General features: G+C 46.3%; 1 protein-coding gene across 6 annotated transcripts in view; it reads left to right on the forward strand.

The window, feature by feature from the left end:
• Positions 1 to 12,581: 12,581 nt before the first annotated feature.
• PPP1R2 (protein phosphatase 1 regulatory inhibitor subunit 2) overlaps positions 12,582 to 27,769 on the forward strand; it is a 50,660-nt gene continuing 35,472 nt past the window's right edge. For 2 of the 6 annotated variants that reach the window (XM_089675638.1, XM_089675639.1), the window contains exons 1-5: positions 12,582 to 12,804; positions 18,383 to 18,490; positions 21,695 to 21,778; positions 22,883 to 22,974; positions 25,201 to 25,368. In XM_089675638.1, the coding sequence (XP_089531764.1) occupies positions 12,680 to 12,804; positions 18,383 to 18,490; positions 21,695 to 21,778; positions 22,883 to 22,974; positions 25,201 to 25,368 (577 nt within the window). In that variant the 5' untranslated portion in view covers positions 12,582 to 12,679. The remainder of the gene's footprint in view (positions 12,805 to 18,382; positions 18,491 to 21,694; positions 21,779 to 22,882; positions 22,975 to 25,200; positions 25,369 to 27,769) is intronic. The other 4 variants (XM_089675640.1, XM_089675642.1, XM_089675644.1 and 1 more) reach the window with 3 other exon arrangements.

Here is a 27,769-nt window from a genome sequence, read left to right on the forward strand (position 1 = left end):
AAGCCTCTACTCGGCCTGATGCCTCTACTCGGCCTGAAGCCTCTACTCGGCCTGATGCCTCTACTCGGCCTGAAGCCTCTACTCGGCCTGAAGCCTCTACTCGGCCTGATGCCTCTACTCGGCCTGAAGCCTCTACTCGGCCTGATGCCTCTACTCGGCCTGAAGCCTCTACTCGGCCTGATGCCTCTACTCGGCCTGAAGCCTCTACTCGGCCTGAAGCCTCTACTCGGCCTGATGCCTCTACTCGGCCTGAAGCCTCTACTCGGCCTGATGCCTCTACTCGGCCTGATGCCTCTACTCGGCCTGATGCCTCTACTCGGCCTGAAGCCTCTACTCGGCCTGAAGCCTCTACTCGGCCTGAAGCCTCTACTCAGCCGGACGCCGGCATTCAGCCTGATGCCTCTACCCAGCATGATGAACTGATCCAGCCTGACGATCCTATTAGGCCAGTTGACTCGATGCCTGCTGTTGATCCAGATGATCCGGTACCTGATCCGGTGCCCGCTGTCGAGCCAAATGACCTGATGCCTGGTGACCCAGTGCCCGCTGTCATACCTGGTGACCCGATGCCCGCTGTCGAGCCAGACAATCCGGTACCTGGTGACCCGGTGCTCACTGTCGTGCCTGTTGACTCGGAGCCCACTGCCTTGCCAGATGACGCGGTGCCCGCTGTCGAGCCAAATGACCTGATGCCTGGTGACCCAGTGCCCGCTGTCCAGCCAGACGATCCAATGTCTGACCCAGTGCCCGCGGTCATACCAGTTGACTCGGAGCCCACTGCCTTGCCAGATGACGCGGTGCCCGCTGTCGAGCCAAATGACCTGATGCCTGGTGACCCGATGCCCGCTGTCCAGCCAGACGATCCAATGTCTGACCCAGTGCCAGCGGTCATCCCAGTTGACTCGGAGCCCACGGTTGTGCCTGGTGACTCGGTGCCCGCCGCCCCGCCTGGGGGCCTGAGACCTGTCGTTCCGCCTGGGGGTCCGGCGCCCGCCACTCCGCCTGAGGGTCCGAGACCTGTCGCTCCGCCTGGGGGTCCGGCGCCCGCCGCTCCGCCTGAGGGCCCGAGACCTGTCGCTCCGCCTGGGGGTCCGGCGCCCGCCGCTCTGCCTGAGGGCCCGAGACCTGTCGCTCCTCCTGGGGGTCCGGCGCCCGCCGCTCCGCCTGAGGGCCCGAGACCTGTCGCTCCGCCTGGGGGTCCGGCGCCCGCCGCTCCGCCTGAGGGCCCGAGACCTGTCGCTCCATCTGGGGGTCCGGCGCCCGCCGCTCCGCCTGAGGGCCCGAGACCTGTCGCTCCGCCTGGGGGCACGATGCCTGTCGCCCCGCCTGGGGGCACGATGCCTGTCGCCCCGCCTGGGGGCACGATGCCTGTCGTTCCGCCTGGGGGCCCGATGCCTGTCGCCCCTCCTGGGGGCCCGGCGCCCGCCGCCCCACCCGGGGGCCCGGTGCCTGCTGCTCCGCCCGGGGGCCGGTGCCTGCTGCTCCGCCTGGTGGCCCGCTGCCTGCTGCTTCGCCTGGTAATCCGATGTGCCTCTGCCCGGAGTCCTGCCCGATGTGCCTCTGCCCGGAGTCCTGCCCGATGTGCCTCTGCCCGGAGTCCTGCCCGATGTGCCTCTGCCCGGTGTGCCTCTGCCCGGTGTGCCTCTGCCCGGTGTGCCTCTGCTCGATGTGCCTCTGCCCGGAGTCCAGCCCGGTGTGCCTCTGCCCGGAGTCCAGCCCGGTGTGCCGCTGCCCGGAGTCCTGCCCGGTGTGCCAGTCTTTGATATCCCGCCAGTTACCAGACCCGGGCGGTGGAACATTTTGCCCAGGTAGGACTGTTTGGAGCGTCCTGAGGCCGCTCCTTGGGGGGGGGTACTGTTAGGAATGGACTGGCCAGCAATGGTGGGACTCACCTGCCTTTTGATCTGCAGTACCAGGGCTGGCCAGCGGGTGCTCCCAGCAATCAGAGACTCAACCTTTCAGCCAGCTAACACCTGGAACTGATGATGCTGGGGTATTTAAGGGATGGCCAGACCCACAGACTCTGCCTTGGTGTTGTGTTTGTCCTGGGCCCTGTATCTGTCCTGCATCCTGTTTCTGTCCCTCTGCCTGACCCTCTGTACTACGCTGCTTGTTACCTGTTTTGATTTCTGGCTTGTGACCCTGACCATCCCTCTGCCTGACCCTCTGTACTACGCTGCTTGCTACCTGCTGAACCTGGCCTGTGACCCCGACCATTCTCTGCTTGCTCCCCCTGTACCTACCTGCCCAATTGATATTGACCCGGCCTGCCTGACGACGCTTGCTTGTATGTACTGTTATCTGTGGGTGGTTTGGTTTGGTTTGTTTGCACTGTATTATGTTTAGTATTGCACTGCGTTTATGTTTGTATGGTTAGTGTTAATAAATTGTATTGTTTATCACATATCTGAAGTCTGCGTTTCCCTGCATCAGTCACACACCTCTGGTCATACCTGGGAGCCCTGACACTGAGCTCATACTATTCCCTCCAGCCCGTGCCCCCTCCCCTGACTTCTCCATCAAGATCAATAATACAACCATCAGTCCCTCCCCTCATGCCAGGGTACTAGGTAAAATCCTAGACTCCCATCTGTCCTTTCAGCCCTAAATCCAATCACTGTCCAAATCTTGTAGACTTCACCTCTGCAACATCTCCAAGATACGCCCGTTCTTAACCTCTGAAACTACTAAGCAACTTATTCACTCCCTGGTTTTCTCTCGCCTTGACTATTGTAACTCCCTCCTCATTGGCCTACCTAATCGCAGGCTATCCCCTCTTCAGTCTATCATGAATGCTGCTGCCAGACTCATCCACCTTACTAACCATTCCATATCTGCCATCCTTCTCTGCCAAACCCTCCACTGGCTTCCCATTGCCCAACGAATAAAATTCAAAACATTAACAATAACATATAAAACAATTTATAACTCTGCCCCAAATTATATCACCAATCTTGTCTCCAAATATCACCCAAACCGTCCTCTCCGCTCCTCCCACTACCTCCTACTCTCTAGCTCTCTGGTATCCTCCTCCCACACTTATCTCCAGGACTTCTCCAGAGCCTCCCCATCCTCTGGAACTCCCTACCCCAATCTATCAGACTATCACCTACTCTGCCCACTTTTAGGCGATCTCTGAAAACCTATCTCTTTGGGGAAGCCTATCCTGCCTTCAGCTAATAACGGAATCTTCTATTCCTCCTACCAATCCATCCCCCACAGTTATTACCTTTTTCACCACCAGCCCCTTCCTCTTAGATTGTAAGCTCCAAGGAGCAGAGCCCTCCTAACCCTCTTGTATTGAACTGTATTGTTGCTGTATTGTCTCCCTTTATATTGTAAAGCGCTGAGCAAACTGTTGGCACTATATAAATCCTGTATAATAATAATAATAATCTCATGAGGTGTTAAACCCAAAAAGAAAAAACTGATGTCCGACAGGCTGACATCACAGAGTTGGTCCAGGCTCTGAAAAGAGTCCAACCATATGGTTGGGATCCACCCAGATGCCTGAACCAGCAGCTGTCTCAGCCTCTCTGAGAGCCTGAGCCAGCTACTCCCACCCCCTCTACAGTCCAGTGCTCCAGTAAGCACGGTAAGGGGGGAGGGCAGAGCAGAGAGACGGTGACTGAAGACTGAGAGCTGAGCGATCAGTGGTGTTTGATTGCTCAGTTCTCAGTCTTGGAGCTGTCGGGAGAAATGCCTGAGTATGACTTTTTTTTTTTTTTAATGAAACCCGAACTTCCCAAAGGAAAGTTATATTTGAGCAGGAGGATAACTGTCCATGATGAACCTTGAGAAAAACCAAAAACAAAACCCTCACACTAACTAAACTATCTGTACAGTCTGATAGCAGGGGGTTATGATCCTACAAGCAGGAAACTTTATACTTAAGAGTTTCTGAAGGAGGAGCCCCTCCATAGCAACAGTTTCTTTCAGCAGTGTTGTCAGGGCTCTGGGTATGACCAGAGGTATGTGAACTGACGCAGGGAAACACAGGCTTCAGATATGTTATAAACAATATAATTTATTAATACTAACAATACATAAACACAGTGCAATACTAAAACATAACACAGCGCAAACGAACCAAACCAAACCAAACCACCCACAGATAACAATACATACAATGCAAGCGTAGTCAGGCAGGCCGGGTCAATAACAATCAGGCAGGTAGGAACAGGAGGAGCAGGCAGAGAGTAGTAAGGTCACGAGCCGGGTACAGCAACTAACGGGCAGGTAGGTACAGGGGGTCAGGCAGAGAATGGTCGGGGTCACAAGCCAGGGATCAAACAGGAGAAGTCAGCCACTTCTGGTCAGGATTGGCCTTGGCGTAATGTTAGGGCTCCGGGTATGACCAGAGGTATGTGAACTGACGCAGGGAAACGCAGGCTTCAGATATGTTATAAACAATATAATTTATTAATACTAACAATACATAAATGCAGTGCAATACTAAAACATAACACAGTGCAAACGAACCAAACCAAACCACCCACAGATAACAATACATACAATGCAAGCGTCGTCAGGCAGGCCCGGTCAATAACAATTGGGCAGGTAGGAACAGGAGGAGCAGGCAGAGAGTAGTAAGGTCACGAGCCGGGTACAGCAACTAACGGGCAGGTAGGTACAGGGGGTCAGGCAGAGAATGGTCGGGGTCACAAGCCAGGGATCAAACAGGAGAAGTCAGCAGAGGTCCGGATCAGGCAGGGTCAGCAACAAATCAGTCAGACAGGAACACCTGCAATCAGCCTCAGGTGTTTGGCTGACTGCAGGGTTGAGTCTCTGATTGCTGAGAGCACCCGCTGGCCAGCTCTGGTACTGCAGCCCACAAGGCAGGTGAGTCCCACCATTATTGGCAAGTCCATTCCTGACAGTACCCCCCCCTCAAGGAGCGGCCTCAGGACGCTCCAAACAGTCCTAGCTGGGCAAAATGTTCCACCACCCGGGTCTGGTAACTGGCGGGATATCAAAGACTGGCACATCGGGCTGGACTCCGGGCAGCGGCACATCGGGCTGGACTCCGGGCAGCGGCACAGGGCCCCCAGGAGGAGCAGCAGGCACCGGGCCCCCAGGCGGAGCGACAGGCATTGGGCCCCCAGACAGAGCGGCAGGCACAGGGCCCCCAGGAGGAGCGGCAGGCACAAGGCCCCCAGGAGGAGCGGCAGGCACAGGGCCCCCGGGCGGAGCGGCGGGTGCTGGACCCCCAGGCGGAGCGGTGGGCGCCGGACCCCCAGGAGGGGCGGCGGGCACCGGGCCCCCAGGCGGAGCGGCAGGCACCCGGTCATCAGGCACGACAGCGGGCATCGGGTCACCAGGCATCAGGTCATTTGGCTCGCCAGCGGGCACCACATCATCTGGCAAGGCAGTGGGCACCGAGTCACCAGGCACGACAGTGGGTTCCGAGTCAACTGGCATGACCGCGGGCACTGGGTCAGACATTGGATCGTCTGGCTCAACAGCGGGCATCGGGTCACTAGGCATCAGGTCATTTGGCTCGACAGCGGGCACCGCGTCATCTGGCAAGGCAGTGGGCACCGAGTCACCAGGCACGACAGTGGGCTCTGAGTCAATTGGCACGACAGCGGGCACCGGGTCATCAGGTACCGGATCGTCTGGCTCAACAGTAGGCACCGGGTCATCTGGCGCTGGATCGTCTGGCTCGACAGCGGGCATCGAGTCACCAGGCATGACAGCGGGCACTGGGTCATCAGGCATTGGATCGTCTGGCTCGACAGCGGGCATCGGGTCAACAGGTATGACAGCGGGCACTGGGTCACCAGGCATCAGGTCATTTGGCTCGCCAGCGGGCACCGCGTCATCTGGCAAGGCAGTGGGCACCGAGTCACCAGGCACGACAGTGGGCTCCGAGTCACCAGGCATGACCGCGGGCACTGGGTCAGACATTGGATCGTCTGGCTCGACAACGGGCATCGGGTCACCAGGCATCAGGTCATTCGGCTCGACAGTGGGCACTGGGTCATCAGGCGTGATAGGATCATCAGGCTGGATCAGTTCATCAGGCTGGGTACAGACATCAGGCTGGGTAGAGACATCAGGCTGAAGTGCGGGTGCCGAGGCACCAGGCTGAACCACGGAAGGCAGGTTCTCAGACGGCAGGCTCACCGGTTTGGATACTGGCAGGATGGTACTGGTTGGAAAGAACTTTCGCTTTTTTCTGGTTTTAACTACCGGAGCACTGCAAGTAAACGCAGGTCTGCAAACGAATGGAGCAGCTGAGGACAGAGAAGAGCTGGAAGATGGAACAGAGGAGGGAGCAGCCGCCACAGAGGACCTCTCCACAGGGCCAAAGAAAGGATAGGTGCAGCGAGTGGGAGCAGGGGACTGGTATGTGGTAGTTAGCAGAGTATACTGGGCCATCACTGGGGGTGCTGTCGGGGATGCAGGAAGAGTGCCTTGAGCAGAGGAATGACGTTGCAAGCTGACTGAGGCTGGGTGCAACAAGTCTGACCATGTCTGCAGTATGGGTTGAACAAAGCTGAACTTACACAAACCCTGTCTGGTCAAAGGTTGCACTGCGTTTATACAATCCCTTAATACCTGTGGTGAACATGCAGCATAATGCTCCAAGAAGCAATCCACATCATCCTCTAATAACCATACCAGGGACTCTACCTGGTCTGCACTAAATGGTGGCAAAAAGTCATTCCTGCTTTCAGGGGTACCAGATGAAGCCAACTCTACACAAACCTGAATCAAAGGTTGCACCTCAGAGAACTCTGTGCCCTGATCTACTAGAACAGTGGTCGGCAAGCCGCGGCTCGCGAGCCACATGCGGCTCTTTACAAGCTTAAATGCGGCTCTTCTGTGTGCCGGGCGCCCGCTCCCCTCCCTCCCCTCCCTCCTCTCGGACGGGCGTGTGTCGGGCGGCCGCCCCCTCGCCTCCCCTCCCCTCCCTCCTCTCGGGCGGCCGCCCCAAAAGTCAGGACTCTGCAGCTGTCAGGATGTAGGCGGGGCAGCCAGGATGTAGGCGGGGCAGCGTGACGAACTCCTCTCCTCTCACAGTCCGCCCTGAAGACCAGAACGGCGCGGGAAGCACGACGAGAGGAACGCGCGGAGCAAAGGTAAGTGAATTGACACAGGGGGGACTTACTATATGGGGGATGAATTACTATATGGGGGACTTACTATATGGGGGAGACTTACTATATGGGGGGGGACTTACTATATGGGGGATGAATTACTATATGGGGGGGACTTACTATATGGGGGGGGACTTACTATATGGGGGAGGGACTTACTATATGGGGGACTTACTATATGGGGGATGAATTACTATATGGGAGATGAATTACTATATGGGAGATGAATTACTATATGGGGGATGAATTACTATGGGGGATGAATTACTATGGGGGGATGAATTACTATATGGGGGATGAATTACTATGGGGGATGAATTACTATGGGGGGATGAATTACTATGGGGGATGAATTACTATGGGGGATGAATTAATATGGGGGATGAATTACTATGGGGGATGAATTACTATATGGGGGATGAATTACTATATGGGGGATGAATTACTATGGGGGATGAATTACTATATGGGGGATGAATTGCTATGGGGGATGAATTGCTATATGGGGGATGAATTACTATGGGGGATGAATTACTATATGGGGGATGAATTACTCTATGGGGGATGAATTACTATATGGGGGATGAATTACTATGGGGGATGAATTACTATATGGGAGATGTATTTTCAGTTTTAAAAATGTGGCTCTCAAAATAAATTTCAATCGTGGTTTTGGCGAGATTTGGCTCAGTTGAAAAAAAAGGTTGCCCACCACTGTACTAGAACATGAGCGATCCGTATACATTCTAGCAGTTGATCCCGGGTATACTCCCTCAGAGTCTGATAAGCATATTCTCTGTCATCAAAAACCAGCAGCGACAAATACACAACCTCATCAAGATCCATCCTTCCCAGCAACAAGCCAAGATGGCTTCCCTGTGCAGCCACTTCTGGTCAGGATTGGCCTTGGCGTAATGTTAGGGCTCCGGGTATGACCAGAGGTATGTGAACTGACGCAGGGAAACGCAGGCTTCAGATATGTTATAAACAATATAATTTATTAATACTAACAATACATAAACGCAGTGCAATACTAAAACATAACACAGTGCAAACGAACCAAACCAAACCACCCACAGATAACAATACATACAATGCAAGCGTCGTCAGGCAGGCCCGGTCAATAACAATTGGGCAGGTAGGAACAGGAGGAGCAGGCAGAGAGTAGTAAGGTCACGAGCCGGGTACAGCAACTAACGGGCAGGTAGGTACAGGGGGTCAGGCAGAGAATGGTCGGGGTCACAAGCCAGGGATCAAACAGGAGAAGTCAGCAGAGGTCCGGATCAGGCAGGGTCGGCAACAAATCAGTCAGACAGGAACAGGAATGCAGGTAACAAGATACAGGGGCCCAGGAAAAACACACACCAAGGCACAGACTGCAGGTCTGGCCATCCCTTAAATACACCTGCAATCAGCCTCAGGTGTTTGGCTGACTGCAGGGTTGAGTCTATGATTGCTGAGAGCACCCACTGGCCAGCCCTGGTACTGCAGCCCACAAGGCAGGTGAGTCCCACCATTATTGGCAAGTCCATTCCTGACAAGTGTTCTGGGGCTTACCACCACATCTTCTTCATGAGCCATACTGGGAAGAAAAAAAGAAAAGGGTGGGTGGTATGATCTGGTGCAACTGTTCAAACACAAGGTGGTTTCCCAAACATTATCACAAGTACATCTCTGGATTAGGTAGTCTGATGACCCTTGATGTTGGGCACGGACAAGGTCTGGTCAGTTTAGCGTCTGTTCATCTGCATAGGGTAATGGGAGCTCTACTCTAGCTGCCCATCTTGCCTGGTCAGGGGTAACGGCCTTTTCCCTCTGTCCTGCATCCTTCCTCAGATAGTCCCGTTTGCAGACTAGCAGTCTCTTGAGCGTCCCCCTAGTCCGATTCCTCATCTGACTCATTCTCAGGGGAATACTCAGTCTCTATTTCTAGGGGCCCAACCTCAGCTTCAAGTCTGGGAGACCCCCAATTGATCTCGCCACCCTGTCACTACCCACTGGCTGACCTGAGGACATATGGTCATCATGACCTGGCTCCTTCTAGGTGGGGCTGACAGGGCGAATTTCGGCAGCTGATCTCTCCTGTGGGACAACTTGAGCTGGACTGGCAACTTTCACTTCTGGTCATGGCTGTTCCTAGCCTAGGCAGGCTGCAGCTATCATCTTCCACAAGAGTAATGGCAGATACCTGTCTGACTGTAGGTCTGCACACTACACACCTGTCAACTTCCTCTGGCCAACCGGGATTCCTCTTTGGTCTCTACGCACAGTTCCGACTTCAGGTCCACCGAGTAGATGACCGGTGGCTGGTTACTGGACACCAGCCTCACCAGTGGTTCATCAAGAGTGCCCACAACTTAGCCAGGCTCCAATCATTGCAGTGGATCTCTGGCAGTCAGGACACAGCAAGCACAATCTCTTCATTCCATTGATTGTTTTGAGAGCGAATCCCCCCCAGTGTTCCAATTGCACACTGGTATCCACTATCCGGTAGTCTGGTTGGAGGACTGCAGGTAACCCGCCATGTTCCTCCTCTCTCTCACTCTCTGTCCACGCTGGGTGTACTGGGCAGACTTTAAGATGTGGCCATGCCCCACACTCAGACTTGTTGCCACCAGCAGCACTGTTTTGCAGGACTTTTCCTGCGCTTGTGTTAACTCCTGCACAGCCGAGCAGACATGTACTAACTGGGTTGCAGGCTTAAGGAACACCGTTTCCTGGCAGAAACACAAGAAAAGTTCACTGATATTTGCAGAACTTGTCTCAACATGATACTTGGCCCCAGCCATGATTGGGTAACTGGGCATTTGTAATCTAGAACGCGATAGGCCATCTCAGTTGCTGTGGGCATCGGCAAGTAAGGTCACACAGTTCACACTGACTTTAGCAGGACTTGATGTAAGATGAGCATGAACCTTAGCCGCAGTTGAATGGCTGGGTATTTTCCCACAGAGAGATCCTGGCCCTCTGTAGTTGCTGTGGGCAACAATGTGTAGAATCAAAGAGCAATCCTTGACCCCTGTTGCTGTTGGGCAGCTGAGGGGTATTTGTAATCCACATAAAGGTGATGGTCCGCTTTGGTTGCTATGGGCAACATAATGCAGAACAACAGCACAGTCCTCTTTAGAACGAGCAAATTGAAAATTAGCACAATTCTTAGTTCAGGCCACCTGTTGAACAGCAGGATATGAATGCAGCAGCCCTCCATGGTTGCTACAGGTGCGGCATACAGGACAACAATGCAGATCTCACTGACATAGGCAGACAGATGATTGGCACAGTCTTTAACTCATGTCACCTGTTGAGCAGCATAAAAACATTTGTACAGGCTGCTACGGGTGACAGCATTGGACAACAGTATTTGCATGGCACAGTCATAGCAGTACAGCACAATTTCCTTTTCCCGCTTGATACTTGTGATCACTTGACAGCGCATATCAGTCCTCTGGTTCAATGGTTGTTGGTTACTAGGGGCAACAACCATGCAGGTTGCTGTAGGGATATCCTGGATAAAGAACCCCCAAATATAGCGATACACTTTTGGGGGCTGCTGTGTTTCAAAGTCCCCCTAAGCTACACACAGCGAGGCAACACGCATTTGCCACACTTGCATCCAAAATCAGTGAACATCCATGAGCTTGATTTTTGTTAATTTATTAGGGGAAATAACTTGGATAGGGTAATGGGGATTATGGGATGCCCAGCTTATCTGAATCAATGCTCGGGGACAACTTCCTTCCTAGTTACAGAAACAGATCCTGGACTGTTCTTTTCCTTGAAAGCCATCAGTCTTTGTGGATCAGTAGCAACTGCCCCTTACTGGCTAGGGACTCGCAGCAATCTGAAAGTTAGCTCAGCTTGTTGCAAACTACACACAGAGATGTCTCCTCTCCCCTGTAGAACTGCCTCCAGCTCCACAGCCTGCAGACACTACCAGCCCTCCTGGCTGCTCCGATGATCTCCCAGGACAAGGATAAAGGAATAAGCACAGTGCTGTCCTTTGGAAGGTTGCTACACGTGGCAGTCTCTCCCCTTGTGAATCCCTGGGTATGTTGATGCACTCACTGTCCTTGCCTCCCACTGCTCCCAGGCCTTGATCCAGTTCATGCCATGATTATGAATGGATCCTCCTGAGCCAGCCTGGAGGCTAGCCCTCCCAGGCCACTGAGTCTGCTCAGCACTCCATTTTCACCCGACTTCTCTGCCAGCCTGACTATCCCATATTTATGGGTTGGTCTTACCCTTCTACCAGGGCTTCCAAACCTGGGATTGGTTAGACTCCCAAAAACCTGCAGATTAGGTCTCCACCCCTTTCGCCCACTGGCTTCTGGAAGGTTCTGTGGTCCTCCAGAGCCAGATGGAGGTGATAGTGTCCCAACCTGTTAAGTCATTCAGCCTGGCCTGCAGTAACATGACCCAGTTACAGACTACCACAGTTACCATGAGTCATACATAATAAATTTGCCTATACTATTCTAGTAGCACAGTAGAGATTGCTACATAAATACAATGTAGAAATAAATAGGATTTTGACCATGGATATACTTTAAAAAGTGAAAGCTGGAGTGCAGCTTTAATTGGCTCATCAAGTCCAGGTCTGTTTGCTATTGCTTCTAACACTACCCTTTGCCCAGATTGACAATTCTGCTTTCCAAAGGGCTCTTCATTGCTCCTCCAGTGGAGTGGAGCCACCCTAAGGCCTGGTTCACACCTATGCAGTTTGTGTTTGATCCGTTTCTGCATTGCTTTTTGTGTGTTTTGCACATGCATTTTTTTTACTTTTTTTGATGCGCTTTACTTTTTTTTCAACTTGTTGCTGGGCAAATTAAAATGCAATCCTAGATTGTAAGCTCCAAGGAGCAGGGCCCTCACATCCCTCTTGTATTGAACTGTGTTGTTACTGTATTGTCTCCTGTTATATTGTAAAGCCCTCAGCAAACTGTTGGTGCTATATAAATCCTGGATAATAATAATAATAAAACACATCAAAAACATATAACAATGCACTACATGCATCTCTGCAGTGTTTCCACTGAAGTCTATTGAACCAAAAGAGCAACGTTTTGCATTTAAAAAAGTCCCTGACCCTTTCCACAAAACGCACTGGCTGAAAATGCAGAGGTGTGAACATGTCCCATAGAAAATCATGTTAAATGGACTGCTGTGCATTTCTGGAAAACGCATGCCTGTGAACCTGAAGCCTGGTTCACACTTAGCCATGTTGCAGTCTATGCAAAACTCATGTCTCTGTGAGTGAAATCTGCGTGTCAGTTTCCATGCACGTATTGTGTGAACGAGGCGGAACACGGGACGTTTTGTTTCTGTTTTGAACTCCCTCACACATCGGCGCCACCTAAGCCATTAGTTCATCCAGGAATACAGAGCGCACCCCGCCTCCCCCAGCAGCGTCACTGTTTCCATGGTGACCCATTAGAGTAGGAAGTTGCGCTGCTGTGTTTTGGCGTCCTCCTTCCAAGCCGGATGTGACGTAAAATTCACCGCCGATGACGTCCGGGCGGTGACAGGGAGGGAAGGCGGCCGGTGAAGGCTGAGTGCGGGTGGGAGCCCCGACTATGAGTATGGAGGAGCGGACACAGAGGCCAATCAAAGGCATCCTGAAGAACAAGGGCTCCCAGAAGAGCGGCGTCCGTGTGCTGACCAAGGATGAGCTGGCCCAGGACAGAGAGGATGATCAGAGGTGGGAGTGGGGGCACTGATCACTGACAGACCACTGCGCACACCTCACTACTCATACCCTGACATAGAGATGACATACACATCGTCCTGACATAGAAATGACAGACCTAACAGGAGCTTCACTGCTACAGAATGGCCCTTGTGCACCTGTGACAGCTTTGCTGTAAATCCCCCCTGACAGGCATTACGACTTATTCTGTCCACCAGGACTGCTACTACCATGCTTTGCACCCCTCTGAAACTAGTTTCACTTTACCACAAGCCTGATTTCTACACCCACCAGAGTGATCCAATGGCTCACTTTATTGTTCAGGTGACTGGCGGTTAGTGGTGCTGAGTTCTTCAGTCAGATCCCAGTACAAAAATGTAAGGAGGCTGATTTCAGATGATCAATGAGTCCTGTCCTCTGCGCAGAGGCTCTGCGTGTGCATCAACCTGGGAACTGCATGCAGGCAGCCCATAGACTTGTGGGCACACACAGCACGGACACGTCACAGTTTACCAGGACCGGGTGTACAGATCTGACCGCAGACACTGTGCATTCACATCTGTTCATAGAGAACAAGATGAATTGAATGAACCTGAAGGGAATCCTGACACATTTGTAGTGAAGCTTACTATTACCATTTTGTTGGTTGACAGTGTTGCGGTGCATGTTATTGTGCTTCTTGTTAGGGCGGCCCGTTCATTTGGATGGGCTGCCTAATGTCATTTTTGTAATGCAGTCCGCCACAACACATGGTAGTGGGATGCTCTGCTGCCATGTACATCCATTGGCGTACCATTATAAGGGATAATTCACACTAGTGCATTGGTCTGCGCTTCAGTGAAGTTGTGAAATTCAGATCAACACATAGGAGCATCAGAAAATTGTTTCTTTTATACCCTATTACACTACAATGCTGTGTTGACTAAATTGCAACATGTTTTAATGCAGCGTGTGTAAAGCACACAGCACAACACAAAGAAAAAAATTGCCTTGTCATTAAAGTAGAACTACAGGCAAAACCTTTTTTTTTCCATTTTGGATAGAGTAAAGCAGTGTTATAACCCCTGTCAGATTTTTTTTTTTTTTTTGCCATCTGTGTCTTATTAGGGAGATTTCACTTCCTGTCCCATAGCAAAACAGGAAGTGAGAGGAAATCCCTGCAAATTGAGGGAATCCCTAGGGCCCCCAGGTCACAGAACTAGTACCCCCACTGGAAGATTTCCACTCTTACTTTTCTGGGGACAATCCAAAATTTGGGATTTTCTTTTACTTTCAATGGTAATGGTGAACAGGAGACAGAGAAGGTGAATCTTCCTAAAGTGTTATTAAACCCACAACAGTAAAATCAGTCTGTATATGCAGTAAGGCATACTTGTTATACTCACTGTGGAACCTAAGGGGTTAATCCTCTGCATTGTGTAAAAACGCTGTTTGGTCCTGACTTCTGTGCTCTTCCTATAGTTCAAATGTCCATGTCTTATCTCCTGAAATTTATGTCCTTTTTTCCCCACAAATAGAGCTTTCTTCTGGTGGTATTTGATCACCTGTGCGGTTTTTATTTTTTGTGCTATAAACAAAAAAAAGACAGACAATTTTGAAAAAAGAAACAATATTTTTTTTACTTTTTTTGCTATAAAACATATCTAGTAAAACCTTTTTTTAAAATAAAAATTCTTCATAAATTTAGGCCAAAATGTGTTCTGCTACTTGTCTTTGCTAAAAAAAAAAAAAAAAAAATAACAATACGTGTAAATGTATTTATTTCAGGTACTTATATAGCGCCGTCAATTTATGCAGTGCTTTACATTTGTATTGCACATTCACATCAGTCCCTAACCCTCAAGGGGTGTACATAGTAGGGCTTATTTAGACAGGAACCAATTAACCTACCAGCATGTCTTTGGAGTGTGGGAGGAAACCGGAGTAAACCCGCACAGGAAACGGAGTAAACCCGGGAGAACATGCAAACTCCAGGCAGGTGGTGCCATTGTTGGGATTCGAACCAACAACCCAAGTATCCATTACGCCACTGTTTTGCCCATATTAATTGGTTTACGTGAAAGTTAAAGCATCTACAAATGGCGGTATTTTTTTTATTTGCAATGGCAGCGATCAACGACTTATAGCCGGACTGCGGCGGGCATTCTGACACTGGGTGGGAACTGACATCTCCAGTGATCACTGCTAATAAAAAGCACTATCACTGTACTAATGGCACTGGGCAGGAAGGGGTTAACATCTGGGGCGATCAAAGGGTTAACTGTGTGCTGTCTTGTGTTTTGCTGTGTGTTTTACTACGTAGACCTTCCTTTAGATTGTAAGCTCCACAAGCAGGGCCCTGCTATTCCTTCTGTACTGAAATGTATTGTAATTGTATTGTCTCCCGTTATATTGTAAAGTGCTGCGCAAACTGTTGGTGCTATTTAAGTCCTGTATAATAATAATGTAGACAAACTGCTTTGCATTGCTCTGCAGTGCAGAGCAATACAAAGCAGCCTGTTTGTGCCGACAGGGGAGAGATCCGTATTGTTGACATACAGACCTCTCCCCTGTCAGCTGCGCCGACGATCACCAGGACCCGGAGGTTTACATGCTGAGGAGCCAATATCAGCGCGGGTAGGGAGCACACGCGTGCACCCTTTACCCAGAAATACAAAATCACATCTATGTACGTGATTTTATGCATCCCTGTCGCCCTGTAGCAGTACTTCTGCTATAGTGTGGTTGGGAAGCGGCTAAAGCAGAACTCCAGGGAGAATGCATACATTTAACCCTTTCACCGTTGCCAGCATGATTGTGTTGTCACAGTCATATGTAAACAAAACTCCAGGCAGCTATCTCTATAGGCTATGCTGTAAAAGTCTTTACAGATTATCAGTTTAATGTTACACAGGTGGTCTGGCTGTAGAATTATTGCTCTCACGCTGATATTTGCAGCTATACTTCACGCGTGATGTGATCACCGTTAATATATGCTTGCGGGACCTACACTCGCGTGAGCACAGGTGGATGGGGCACTTTTTTTTCTTTTTCCTTTTTTTGTTAATTATTTATTTAACATCTTTTACACTATACCTTTTTTAATTATTTTTTTTTTTTTTTATTAAACTTCAGTGCTATCACAAGGGATGAACAGCATTTCAGGGAAACCATTAAATCGATTGGTTTAGTTCCACTTTAACAATTCTGTACTGTGGCTTTAGGCACACTTTAAAGTGGAGCTAAACTGGGCGACACTTACCTCCCTTCTATGGTCTGACGTCCCACTCGTCATATTTTACCTGGCTGCTCCTGAGTGCTGGGCTGTGGCATACTCATTGGCCAGCATACACAGGAAAGTAGTCATCCCGGCACACATGCCCTCTGCCATATTGTAAACTGAGTTGGGCTAGCAGACCGTTTTGGTTTCTTTTTTTGCAGAAAACATTACATGGTAGTTTTTTTTTTTTTTCAAGAATGCATACCCCCTACGATGAGTCAGTGTTGATTTATAGGGAAAAGAAATAGATTTTTAGCTCTTGAAAAAGGGTACCTTTGTTGTTGTCTAGTTTCTTAAAGCATTATTAAAGGCGTTTTAAAATGTTTTTTTTTTTTTTATATTTTAACAAAAAATAGCAAACCTGTTATTCTCGCCTGCTCTGTGCAGTGGTATTGCATAGAGCGTCTCTGAACCTCCTCTTCTGGGGTACCCCTCTGGTGCTCTTGGCTCCTCCTCTTCCGTGTCTGCCCCCTATAGTAAGCGCTTGCTATGGGGGAAGACGTGCAGGCTTGATTCCTAACCAGGCTCTGTGTATCCATAGACACATACAGTGCAGCTCAGCCCTGGTTCCTCTTCACAGGATTTGATTGACAGCAGCAGGAACTAATGGCTTCCTCTGCTGTCTTTGTGCTTGTAAAGGGAGAGAGAGCGGCGATGCTGCTCTCAGGCACAGCACCGGATCCAAAGAGGAGCCACGTTTAGGTCTTATGGTCTTTTCAGCCGTGCTGTGTAATGAATTATAATACGCACAGAGTGTATGGCTTATTGCTTTTGTCAAATTTTCAGTAGCGTCTGTTGATAACACATCAGATTGGAGTTTGGCATTTTATTTACATACATCTCAGTTTTCAAAGCTGAAATCCAGGAAAATAATTTTCTAAAAGTTAGATTGAACCAACTTGACTACCTCCAGTGATAATTGAGGCACGGCAGCGAGCCTTTGGCTCCCAGTGCTGTCAATCACAGCCAGGAAGGAGAGAGCAGGGGGTGCGACTGAACCTCAGCGCTATAGTATGTGTCTTCAGGATGCACAGAGTGGGGCTCAGAAGCGAGCACTCACGTGTGCCCCCTTTGCAAGTGGCGTGCTATTGAGGGGACTGGTCCAGGGGAAGGTGCCAGGAGCGCCGGCGGGGGACCCGAAAAGAGGAGGATCGGGGCTGCTCTGTGCAAAACAATTGCACAGAACAGGCAAGTTTAACATGTTAAGAAAAAAAAAAAAAAAGACGATAGTTTATCACTTTAACATTCAACCAGTGGTTAATGTGCTGCTCAACATGTTGTCTCCTGCCGAACAATATGGCATACTTGAGTCATGTCCTTAATAGGAATGTAACCAATGCTGTTTCAATGCTGTTATTGTTAACGTTCCAGCATGCAGACAGCTTGTATTATGTGACTAAATTCAGGTCGTTGATGGCAATTGTCATACTTTAGAGAGGCCCTCACATCTAGCTCCAAAAGTTTCAAGTAAAAAAGGGAAGTAATATACATTTTTTTTATAGGAATGCCGGTATAATTGTAATCATTTGAGACTGAATTTTCAGATGTTTGCAGTAGTCCAATTATTGTTGATTCTTTTAGGGCTCGTTCACACTTGACTGTTTTAGCAACTCTTGCCAAATGCCCCTATAGCGTTTGGCAAGTGTTGGTCCGGTGTTTGCGATGCGTTTTTTAATGCTCCGCAAACGCCGCATGCGCGGTTCAGCGGCGGTTGCTAGGCGTTTGCCGGGTGTTAAAAACGCCCTACAAACGCCTATAATGAAGTTTGAATGGTGTTACCACTCCGCAACCGCACCGCAAACGCCGGCCGGGCTTTTGCGGAGCGGCACCATAGACTAGAATATGAGGCTTCAACGCCTCCTGACTTGACCAGAGGAGTCCGTTTTGCCGCGATGCAACTCTAACGCTCCCGTTAGAACAGAACCATGTGCTGCAATGTGCAGAATTGTCCGAGGCATTTGGGAAGCGGTAAAAACGCTTCCCAAATGCCTCTCTGCTGCCTGCACACAACGTTAGTGTGAACGTAGCCTTAGACAGACATTTTTTCTGTCCTATGCCTATTCATTTAATTTTGTCTTTTGCCCTAATGTTTACGTGCTTGTGTAGCTTTACTTACCCATTCAGCTTCCAGAGCTAATGATCAGGTATAGTAGCATAAAATAACATGGAGGATACCTTTCCATGTGGCAGGTACACTGGTTATTGGGAGCCATCTGGCAGCTGTTGGCTATGACTAGGTAGTTACTGAATATATTATGATTCAGAGTGAGGCTGAATTGTTTTTATTTTGGAGATATCTTGACTTGGAGTTTTACTTGTGTTCCATTCTAGTAAGAAATCGCAGAAGTGGGATGAAATGAATATTCTGGCAACATATCACCCTTCTGACAAAGACTATGGATTAATGAAAATCGATGAGCCTAGCACACCCTACCACAGGTAAGGATCATGGTCAAACATTGGTAAATATGTATGGCAGCAACTCAGATGACTCTAGAAGAGTAATATAGAACCCCTGTGAATATAATTTGCAGATTCTAAATTTGTAGTATGTAGACTGCCATTGTTGACCTGTCCTGAATATTGCTAACTCCATGGCTGTTTTTTTTTTCGAGTGACCTTTAATTTTTAGGCCCTGTTCACATAATTACTTGGTAAGTGCAGTCACATGACTCTGTTCATACAAAGATCCACATGCCACTGCTGGTCTTATTCTGGTACACGAGTGAGAAGTGTACAGATCTGTAAATGGGTAGGTGTGGGTGATATAGAACTTGTCAGGAACCAGTAAGTTTTTAGGGTGGACCAGAGGAATGTGTAGGGTGTCGATGGGTAACATTTTAATATTTGGATGCAAAATATGAATTACCCTTTAAGCTTTCCGCTGCCAGATCAGTTTTTGCATTTTTTGCACACATATTTAAAAAAAAAATAATTTTAGTCCTGAAGATTTCATAAAATCCACAAAACATTTATATATTTTCTGAAAGCAGACACCCTAGAGAATAAAATAGTGGTAGTTACAATTTTTTAATATTACTTTATTTAAGGTCTAGGAAATGCAAAATATGAGTAAAAAATACACTAAAGTTAATTTTAGGGCATGGAATAAATGAACCATTTTTTTTGTAAAATATAAAAGATGAGGTTGCACCGATTAATTAGATACAGTCAATGTACACCCTTAAATTTGCATGCGCCCGTGAAATGGTGACAATTTTAGTACCGTATCTTATCCATAGGCAGCACTTCAAAAGTCTTCTATAGGTCATCAGTTTAGTGTTACGCAGGAGCTCTGGAACTAGAATTGTTATGTGCGTGGAGTATTGCAATCAACTTTTTTGTGCATAGGCATCCCTAAAGCGTGCATTTATGCTCATGTGGGGGTGGGGAGACCTCAAAAAAAAATTTTTTGGGGGGGGATTTTATGTGCTTGGGTGTAACTTTCATTTTTTACAAATTTAAAACATGTTGCTTGCAGGTCAGCACGAGGAAGGGAAGGAAAGTGGACGCATGTCCACTCAGCTCCCTCCCCTCTACCCGGTGGCACCCACCATGCTGGCCCAGGTGCATTGATGGGCGCACACAGACCAGGATACATGGTGGGGGAGGGTGCCTGTTACCAGAGAGGTCTAGGAGCAATTGGGCACTTGCGTAGCTGCCAGATTACGTCCATCTGACAGGCAGAATGACATACCAACCTGGCAGGGAAAGAGTTAAATAGCCAACAGCAAGGGTTTTTGATTACTGGTTGGTTCTTTTCAAAAGACAGAAGCTAAAATGTAATGTTGCTTATAACAAAGTATACCTTGACTGATCTATAAAGCAGAAGTATGGCCATAAAAGGCACCTATATATAGCCCAGTAGTATGCTTTACAAATGTGCTTGGTGCTTCACTTGCTTTGGAACTCTAAAGCAAACCATCGCATTTGCAATGCCTGTCTTGCCAGACTCTTCCTCCAGCTCCATGTCCGTACCAAGGTATGGACTTTCAGTAGGAGAACTAGAGAGAGTGTCAATGGACTGCAAGTTCTTTGCTCTACTGTGGTGGGGGGCAGTTTTGATGGGGGGAGGACCATTTGTGCTATGATACCTAAATGTGTGTGTAACATGGTGCAAAGGATGGAGTTGTCCTTTAAAGGATAAGTTAATCTTTTGTATAAAAAAAAAAATAATAATAATAAATGCACATTATTTTGCAGGTAAAGAACAAAAATGTGCAGTCATTTTTTTTACACTGCAGCCTGGAAATCATTGCACCCGCAATGAACAGATCGTAGATGCAATGTTCGGCTCCTGCAGACTCTTAGTATAGCTGTTTGCCCATACCTCGAACGGGCAGGCAGCTATTTAAAAGCAGGAAGATCATTGAACTGTGAGAACGCCCTCGTAGCTCATTAAGAGCTACAAGCCATTAGCCACAATGGCTGATGGTACTTGTAGTCTATTCATTCACAGAAAACTGTGAATGATGGATGTGACTGTGTGGGCAGAGTCATAAAGGGGGAATTCAGGGGAGAGGGGTTGCATGCTGAACATGTTACACCCTATATACGTGTGTAACATGTTCAGAAAGGTGTACTTAGTCTTTTGTAAATTGGAATACAGTATAGGACACAGGCTTGATATTCATAGACCCTGGGTGAGAGACTAGTGCATTCAGGTGACTGCACACTTGCAAAGCTTCCCGCACTATAAATCTGCTACACACTGAGTGCTCAGTTTTGTTGCAAGCAATGCAGTAACACAGGTATAGAGGAGGGTGATCTGTACTGTACACTCAATCATAAAGAATTTACATGCAAGTCAAAATTAAATTTGTCTTAATTGTACAGTACGTTCAGACAGTTACTTAACTGCAGGAAGAATCCATGAACTACGAGAGCACTCACCAGCCTCCTTGCAGTTCTTTGAGAGCTACAAGCTGTCTGTAGCAGTGGCAGATGGGACTTTTGTAGCTCATTCATTCAGATCTGTGTGAATAAATGGTGCGGCTGTGTGAGTGGAGCCCTGCACAGGTACACTGTGCAAATTGTGACAGTGTATGTAGGGAGAGGATCCCCTGCCTTTTGAGTGATTGGGGGGTGCAGAGCTGCTGACTTAGTAACATGTTACATGTTACACCCTGAATACGGATATAACATGTTGCCAAAGGTGAACTTATCATTTAAAGCAGAGGTCTCCAAACTGTGGCCCAGGGGCCTGATGTGAGCCTCTGCTTGTTTTATCTGGCCCTTGGGGCGTTATCCTCCTACATCACCAACAATGAGGCACTGTTGCTTCCACTGACACCAACAATGGGGTATTGTTCTCTGACACCAACAATGGGGCACTACTCCTGCCATTGGCGCAAACGATGAGGCACTATTCCTGCCATTGGCACCAACGATGGGGCACTATTCCTCCCCTTAATATCAAAGGGGTGTGGTTTACTCCCACTGGGGTTAGGGTTTTCTCTACTTCTGCCGGCTGCACTCCGGCCCCCTTAAGTCTGAAGGACAGAAAACTTGTCCCTTTGTTTAGAAAGTTTGGTTTAAAAGTTTAACCCTGATTTTAAGGCTTGGGTAGATTTGCTTACTAAATAGGATGCTTTTTCACAGCATCTAATTCTGAAGTGACAGCAGTATAACTTTTCCTCACAGAATGGTTGGCGATGATGATGATGAAGGAGCCATGAGTGATTCGGAGTCAAATGAAGCGCTGACAGCAGATGTCTTGGCAGAGAAGTAAGAATTAATGGTTGGGGTTAAAACTCTAATGTGAATTTTCATCAAGGTAGTAACCCTTGATCAGTAAAGGATATTTCTTTTAAAACTGGCTTGTTTTTTTTTTTTTTGTTTTTTTTTTGTATGTTTTGATTCTGACTTCCTTCTGACTTAACTCCAAGTGCGTGGTGTCCTTAATAAATTACCTTAATAATTCTCAGCTAGAGTATGTCTTCTGTTATCTCATGCCCAGTAAAAAAAATTACCATGACTTAAGTTCACAAAGTTACAGAAAAATAAACCTTTTCAGGTCAAAATAGTAAGTAGTAGAAATTAAATAGTCCACTGGAGGTTATCCTTTTCTATTCCTAACTAATATTTAAAGTGATTCAGGAGATTACAACTTCTGATATTTTTCCTCCAGTAATGAATTTAGCTGAACAGTGCTTCACTAGTTCAATAGCACCCCTACTATGCACTGCTTGAGCCCCAAACACATATTGAACTGGTACTAAACACATACATGCCTGCTTCCCAATCATATCTGTACTGCAGCATGTGCAACTTACTGTTCAGGATCCATATAGTGAAGCCTATGCTTCAGTACAAACTGCTCACTACCTAGCATTCCTCTCAATGAGAGATGCCGTCCAAAACAAACAGCTCACTCTCTAATGGTCATGTATGCAGTGAGATCAACCCCCATACACACAGCTCCCTCACTAGTATACATGTTCTCCGCACACATGGCTCAGTTCGCAGTATTCATGTGACCACTGAGATCTGCAATCCAGTACACTTTATTTACCCCAATACACACCTTACAACTTGGTGTCTGTCCCTAGTGAGATCGGCACCCCAGTATACAAAGCTCACTCCCTAGTATGCTTTCCAGCAGGCCCATTTATGATATGTTAAAAGGGAAAAGTTTGTAATCTGGTTTTACAAAACCCAGTAATTACAAATCATTTGTCAAGGTGAAGCAATACATTGGTATTTAGTTAGCTCTTTTTTCTAGTTCTAGAGTTCAGCTTAAAGGCTTTGAACATGTCTGTTGGCACTATGTGATGTTAAATATAGAAAGCGTGGTCATATTTAGTTTTTTAAAGCCTCGGGTGTCTTTAGGCTAGCTGCCGCAGAAGGAATGGATCCAAAATTCCTGGCTGAAGAGGAGAGCAGTGAAGAAGAGGAGGAAGAGCTGACACCAGAGGAAAGAGGTACTTTTTTTTTTTTTTTTTTTTTTTTTTTTTTAAACAGACTTCATACTGAGTTTACTTTCAAAAGTCTGATCTGCATTTTCCTATTGCATGTTATAATAATTTCTTTCTACTGGCCTATCCCCCCGGCCAGTGTGGTGGTCTGTATATCAATATCATTTTCAGCTCCAAGGTTGAAGCTTTGGTATAATCCACCAGCAATGCGCAATACTGGAAATCTGACTAGCAAACACAGCACATGAAGAGATGTGGTGGTGTGGGGTGGGGTTGTGCCTCCTGAATTTTAGATTGAGGGCTTGCATTGGGTAAATGATGTACCTTGGGGTCCCAAAATTGCGCAAATTAATAAAGGTGGTATATGGTGCATGTCCTCCTCTCCTTATTTCAGCTTTCTTTTTTCGTATACCACAGGTTTACATTCAGAGTGACCTGTCATGAGATAAATACATAAGCTGACATTTCTGATCTCATTCTGAAAATTGAAACTATGAATTTATTCCATGAAAGGTTTTCTTACAGTGGGGAAAATAATTATTTGATCCACTGCAGATTTTGTAATTTGCCCACTTACAAAGAAATGAAGGATCTATAATTTTTATCATAGGGTGCATTTTAAATGATAGAGACAGAATATCAACCAAAACTCCAAAAAAACACATGATACAAATGTTATAAATTGAGTTGAGTTCAGTGAGTAAAATAAGTATTTGATCCCCTACCAACCAACAATTTTGGCTCCCACAGACTTGCTATGTGCTCATGTGGTACACAGATTAGTCCTGTCAATTTTAAGAAGGTGCTCCTAACTACAGCTCATTATGTGTATAAAAGACACCTGTCCACAGAATCTTTCTTCAAACCTCACCACATGGGCAAGTCCAAAAAGCTGTCAAAAGATGGCAGGGGCGAGATTGCAGACCTGCACAAGGCTGAAATGGACTACAAGACCATCAATAAGAAGCATGGTGAGAAGGACACAACTGTTGGAGCTATTATTCGCAAATGGAGGAAATACAAAATAACCATCAATCGCCCTTGGTCTGGAGCCCCATGCAAGATTTCGCCTCATGGGGTAAGGATGATCATGAGAAAAGTGAGGGATCAGCCCAGAACTACATGGGAGGAGCTTATGAATGATTTCAAGGCAGTTTGGACCACATTCACCAAACAAACCATTGGTAACACAATACTCTGCCATGGATTGAAATCCTGCAAAACCCACAAGGTCCTTCTCCTCAAAAAGGCATGTACAGGCCATCTGAAGTTTGCCAATAAACCTCTACAGTAAATGATTCAGAGAAGGATTGGGAGAAAATGCTGTTGTCAGACCAGACCAAAATTGAGCTTTTTGGCATTTACTTGACTCGCCGCGTTTGGAAGAAAAAAAATGCTGACTATGACCCTAAGAACACCATCCCCACAGAGGTGGAAACCTTATGCTTTGGGGCTGTTTCTCTGCTAAAGGTACAGGCTGACTTTGCCGCATTGAGGGGCCAATGGACAGGGCCATGTATTGTAAACTCTTGGATGAGAACCTTCTTTCCTCAGCCAGAACACTGAAGATGGGTCGTGGATGGATCTTCCAGCATGACAATGACCCAAAACATACTGCCATGGCAACAAAGGAGTGGCTCAAGAAGAAGCACATTAAGGTCATGAAGTGGCCTAGGCAGTCTCCTGAGCTTAATCCTATAGAAAGTATATGGAGGGAGCTGAAACTTCAAGTTGCCAAGCGACAGCCAAGAAAACTTAAGGATTTAGAGAACTGTAAAGAAGATTGGACCAAAATCCCTCTTAAGATGTGTACAAACCTGGTAACCAACTAATAGAAATGTCTTACCTCTCTGCTTGCTAACAAGGGTTTCCCCACCAAGTACTAAGCCATGTTTTGCTTGGAGATCAAATACCTATTTTACTCTCTGAACTGCACTCAATTTATAACATTTGTATTGTGTTTTTTTTCTGGATTTTTGGTTGATATTCTGTCTCTATCATTTAAAATACACCTATGATAAAAATGATAGACCTTTCATTTCTTTGTAAGTGGGCAAACTTACAAAATCTGCAGGGGATCATATAATTATTTTCCCCACTGTAAATTCATTCTGCCCCTTTATCATTTCTACTGCCCTCTCCTAGAGTAAGAGATTTACTTTGAAGCCTCAGCTTATAGTTTATTTTTACTGATGCATAAACTTATTCAGAATCTTCTATTGTTAAACTCAGAAAAGAAAAAGGAGTTTGAAATGAAAAGAAAACACCACTACAATGAAGGCATGAATATAAAGCTGGGCAGGCAGTTAATAGAAAAAGAACTTGCAGGAAATGAAGAAGATGAAGAAGAAGATGAAGATGAGGAGATGCAAGATATAACAGACACAGATGGTAACGATGGTGAGATTTTGGAGCTTTTTCTGAATTCTGTTTTTAAAGTAGAAAATATAAAATATCTCAATTTAGACCTCACCATTGTGTTTCTGCTCTTCATAATAAATTCACAGGCCAAGTTAATCCTAGCTCTATATTTCTTTAAGAGAGAAGTGAGTCATAATCTAGGGTGTTTTAGATCTGAAACATAGCTGAACAGAATTACACATTTTTTGGCAGTGTGAATAGTTCACACTTGTGTATTGTAACTGTGAATTTAGCAGTTTCCTACACGTCTGCATTAAATTATTGCCCTTTTGACTATTTTATCAACAATTCTCTAGAAGCTTTCTGACAAATCTAATTAAAACACCAGTTAATGTGTGTTCAGGAAAAAATCGACATTTTAAGTTTAAATATGTCTTTATTCAGTTTTACAGATTCAGTATAGAACATTGTAGTATACATTAAATGGTAAGAAGATATCAGGAAAGGAAGAGAAGGATTAAGGAAGTCAGAAAAGAGTGGGTGGGGGAGTAGGAAAGAAAGATCAAACAAGGCATTAATCATAAATTAACAGGTTATGACAGACATGGGAAGATATATACCTAAGTAGTGCTTTTGAGGGTATTATACTAGATCAAGCATTAATGGGGAGGCTAGGGTCGTTAGTGTCCTACAGGAGAAAAGGAATGGACAGAGGGTGTATTTCAGATACTACAGAGAAGGAATAAGTATAACTGAAAGAATCTGTGACTGAGCCAGCCATCAGGTCCATGAGGTTTGGGTCTTCTCTAGGTTGTTGCTGTCGACTGCCAACAGGGTTTCCATATTCATGATTTCTTTGAATACTTAGATCCATTCTACAATATATGGAGGAGAGATTGATTTCCAATGGTGAGAAATGGTCACACAAGTTCCTAAGAGGTAGTGTCTCAGGGTGCCTTTCTTCATTTTGGTTAGGCATCCAGGAATCCTTTGCAGCAGAGCCAATAAAAGAAATGGCAAAATATGCACGTTATTGTATGTGGTAAAACTGCCTTCCAGAATGGAGTGAGTAGGTAACAGCCCCATCAAATATGCAATTAAGCTAAAGCACTTCTCTGAGCATCTCCAGCAAGAGCTCTAGATTAATGGGTAAATACAGCTTAGTTCAAAGCAGGGTGGATTTGATTTAAATCACTAGTCAGTAAGGCTTGATTTAAATCCTAGTTTTCTACATAGACTAATTATTGCTGGTATAACTTTAATATGCAAGTAGATGAAGATTTTTAGAATAACAACTTTTCATATTAGTTTTTTTATCCCCAGTTTAATAGGTTAATCATTCATATTTGGACAACTTTTCTGTTGTACTTAGGAAGGAGAAAAATAATCATTCCCTTAATAATAACAATTTAAATAGATTTATTCATCTGAAACAATAACATTCCAGCATATGTTATTTGCTTAAACAAACATCCATGTTTGTTAACTAATTTGGCAAAACAAAATATATATATTTTAAGAAACTTAGACTGTCAGCCCCTTCCTCCTCACACTTAGTTTCACTTTCTTCTTGTGCAGATCTATTCCACTCCAAACAATCAGAAAAATATTGTTTCTATTCTTGAAACTTAGCACTGAAGGGGTTGATTCTGTATTCATAGGTTTTTAGAAGTTAGGATTAATGTCTTTTTCTTAACTCTGTTCATGTTATAACATTTTTGCTGTGAAGAAGAGGCATGTGATCTCCGCTGAGTCAAATTCAGTTTTGAGAACTGCAAAAGTAAACCAAGCATCTGTGATAATATCTTGTAGGCAGAGAAACTGCCCAATAATCTTACAAAAACCTCTGGAAGAGCATGACATGGAATTTAATTACCAAAAAATTTAAACATATACAGCCTTATTCTACATAATTAAAAACTAATCTTTATTTCATGATGGAATAACCTTTGGATGGTAATATGTTTTCCTCAAAAAGTATTTTATTCAAAAAAATCCGATTTAAATAAAAAAAATCCGATTTTGTTTTTGATTTTTTTAAAGAAATCATTGATTTTTATCCACCCTGGTTCACCCAGGGAGTTAGATACCAGAGGGAGATGACTTTGTAGTTCGTTTCCTGAAAACAGGAAGATGTGAATGTTTTATGAGTGAGAATGAAACATTTCTTCCAGTGGTCTTTTAAAGATTGAGTAATATTCCCATTTAGGTATAAAAGGAGGCCGACTCGAGGAGGTGTCCTTTCTCACCATGCGGTACAGCTATGATACTGTATCCAGTGGGAGATGATGTGGCTGAGAAGAGATTTAAATGGAGTTAAGTTTTTAACAGATTGTGGCAAGTGTCTTTTGATTTTATGAATGAAGCTATATAGTTGTTGAGATGGACAAGCTTGTTAAATGTAAGGTAACAGTAGTGCACGTATTGCTGCTTGGTGGGC

This window comes from Staurois parvus, unplaced genomic scaffold (genome assembly GCF_062004578.1).
Source record: "Staurois parvus isolate SC_StPar_1 unplaced genomic scaffold, SC_StPar_1.0 ptg000155l, whole genome shotgun sequence".
Taxonomy (NCBI): domain Eukaryota; kingdom Metazoa; phylum Chordata; class Amphibia; order Anura; family Ranidae; genus Staurois; species Staurois parvus.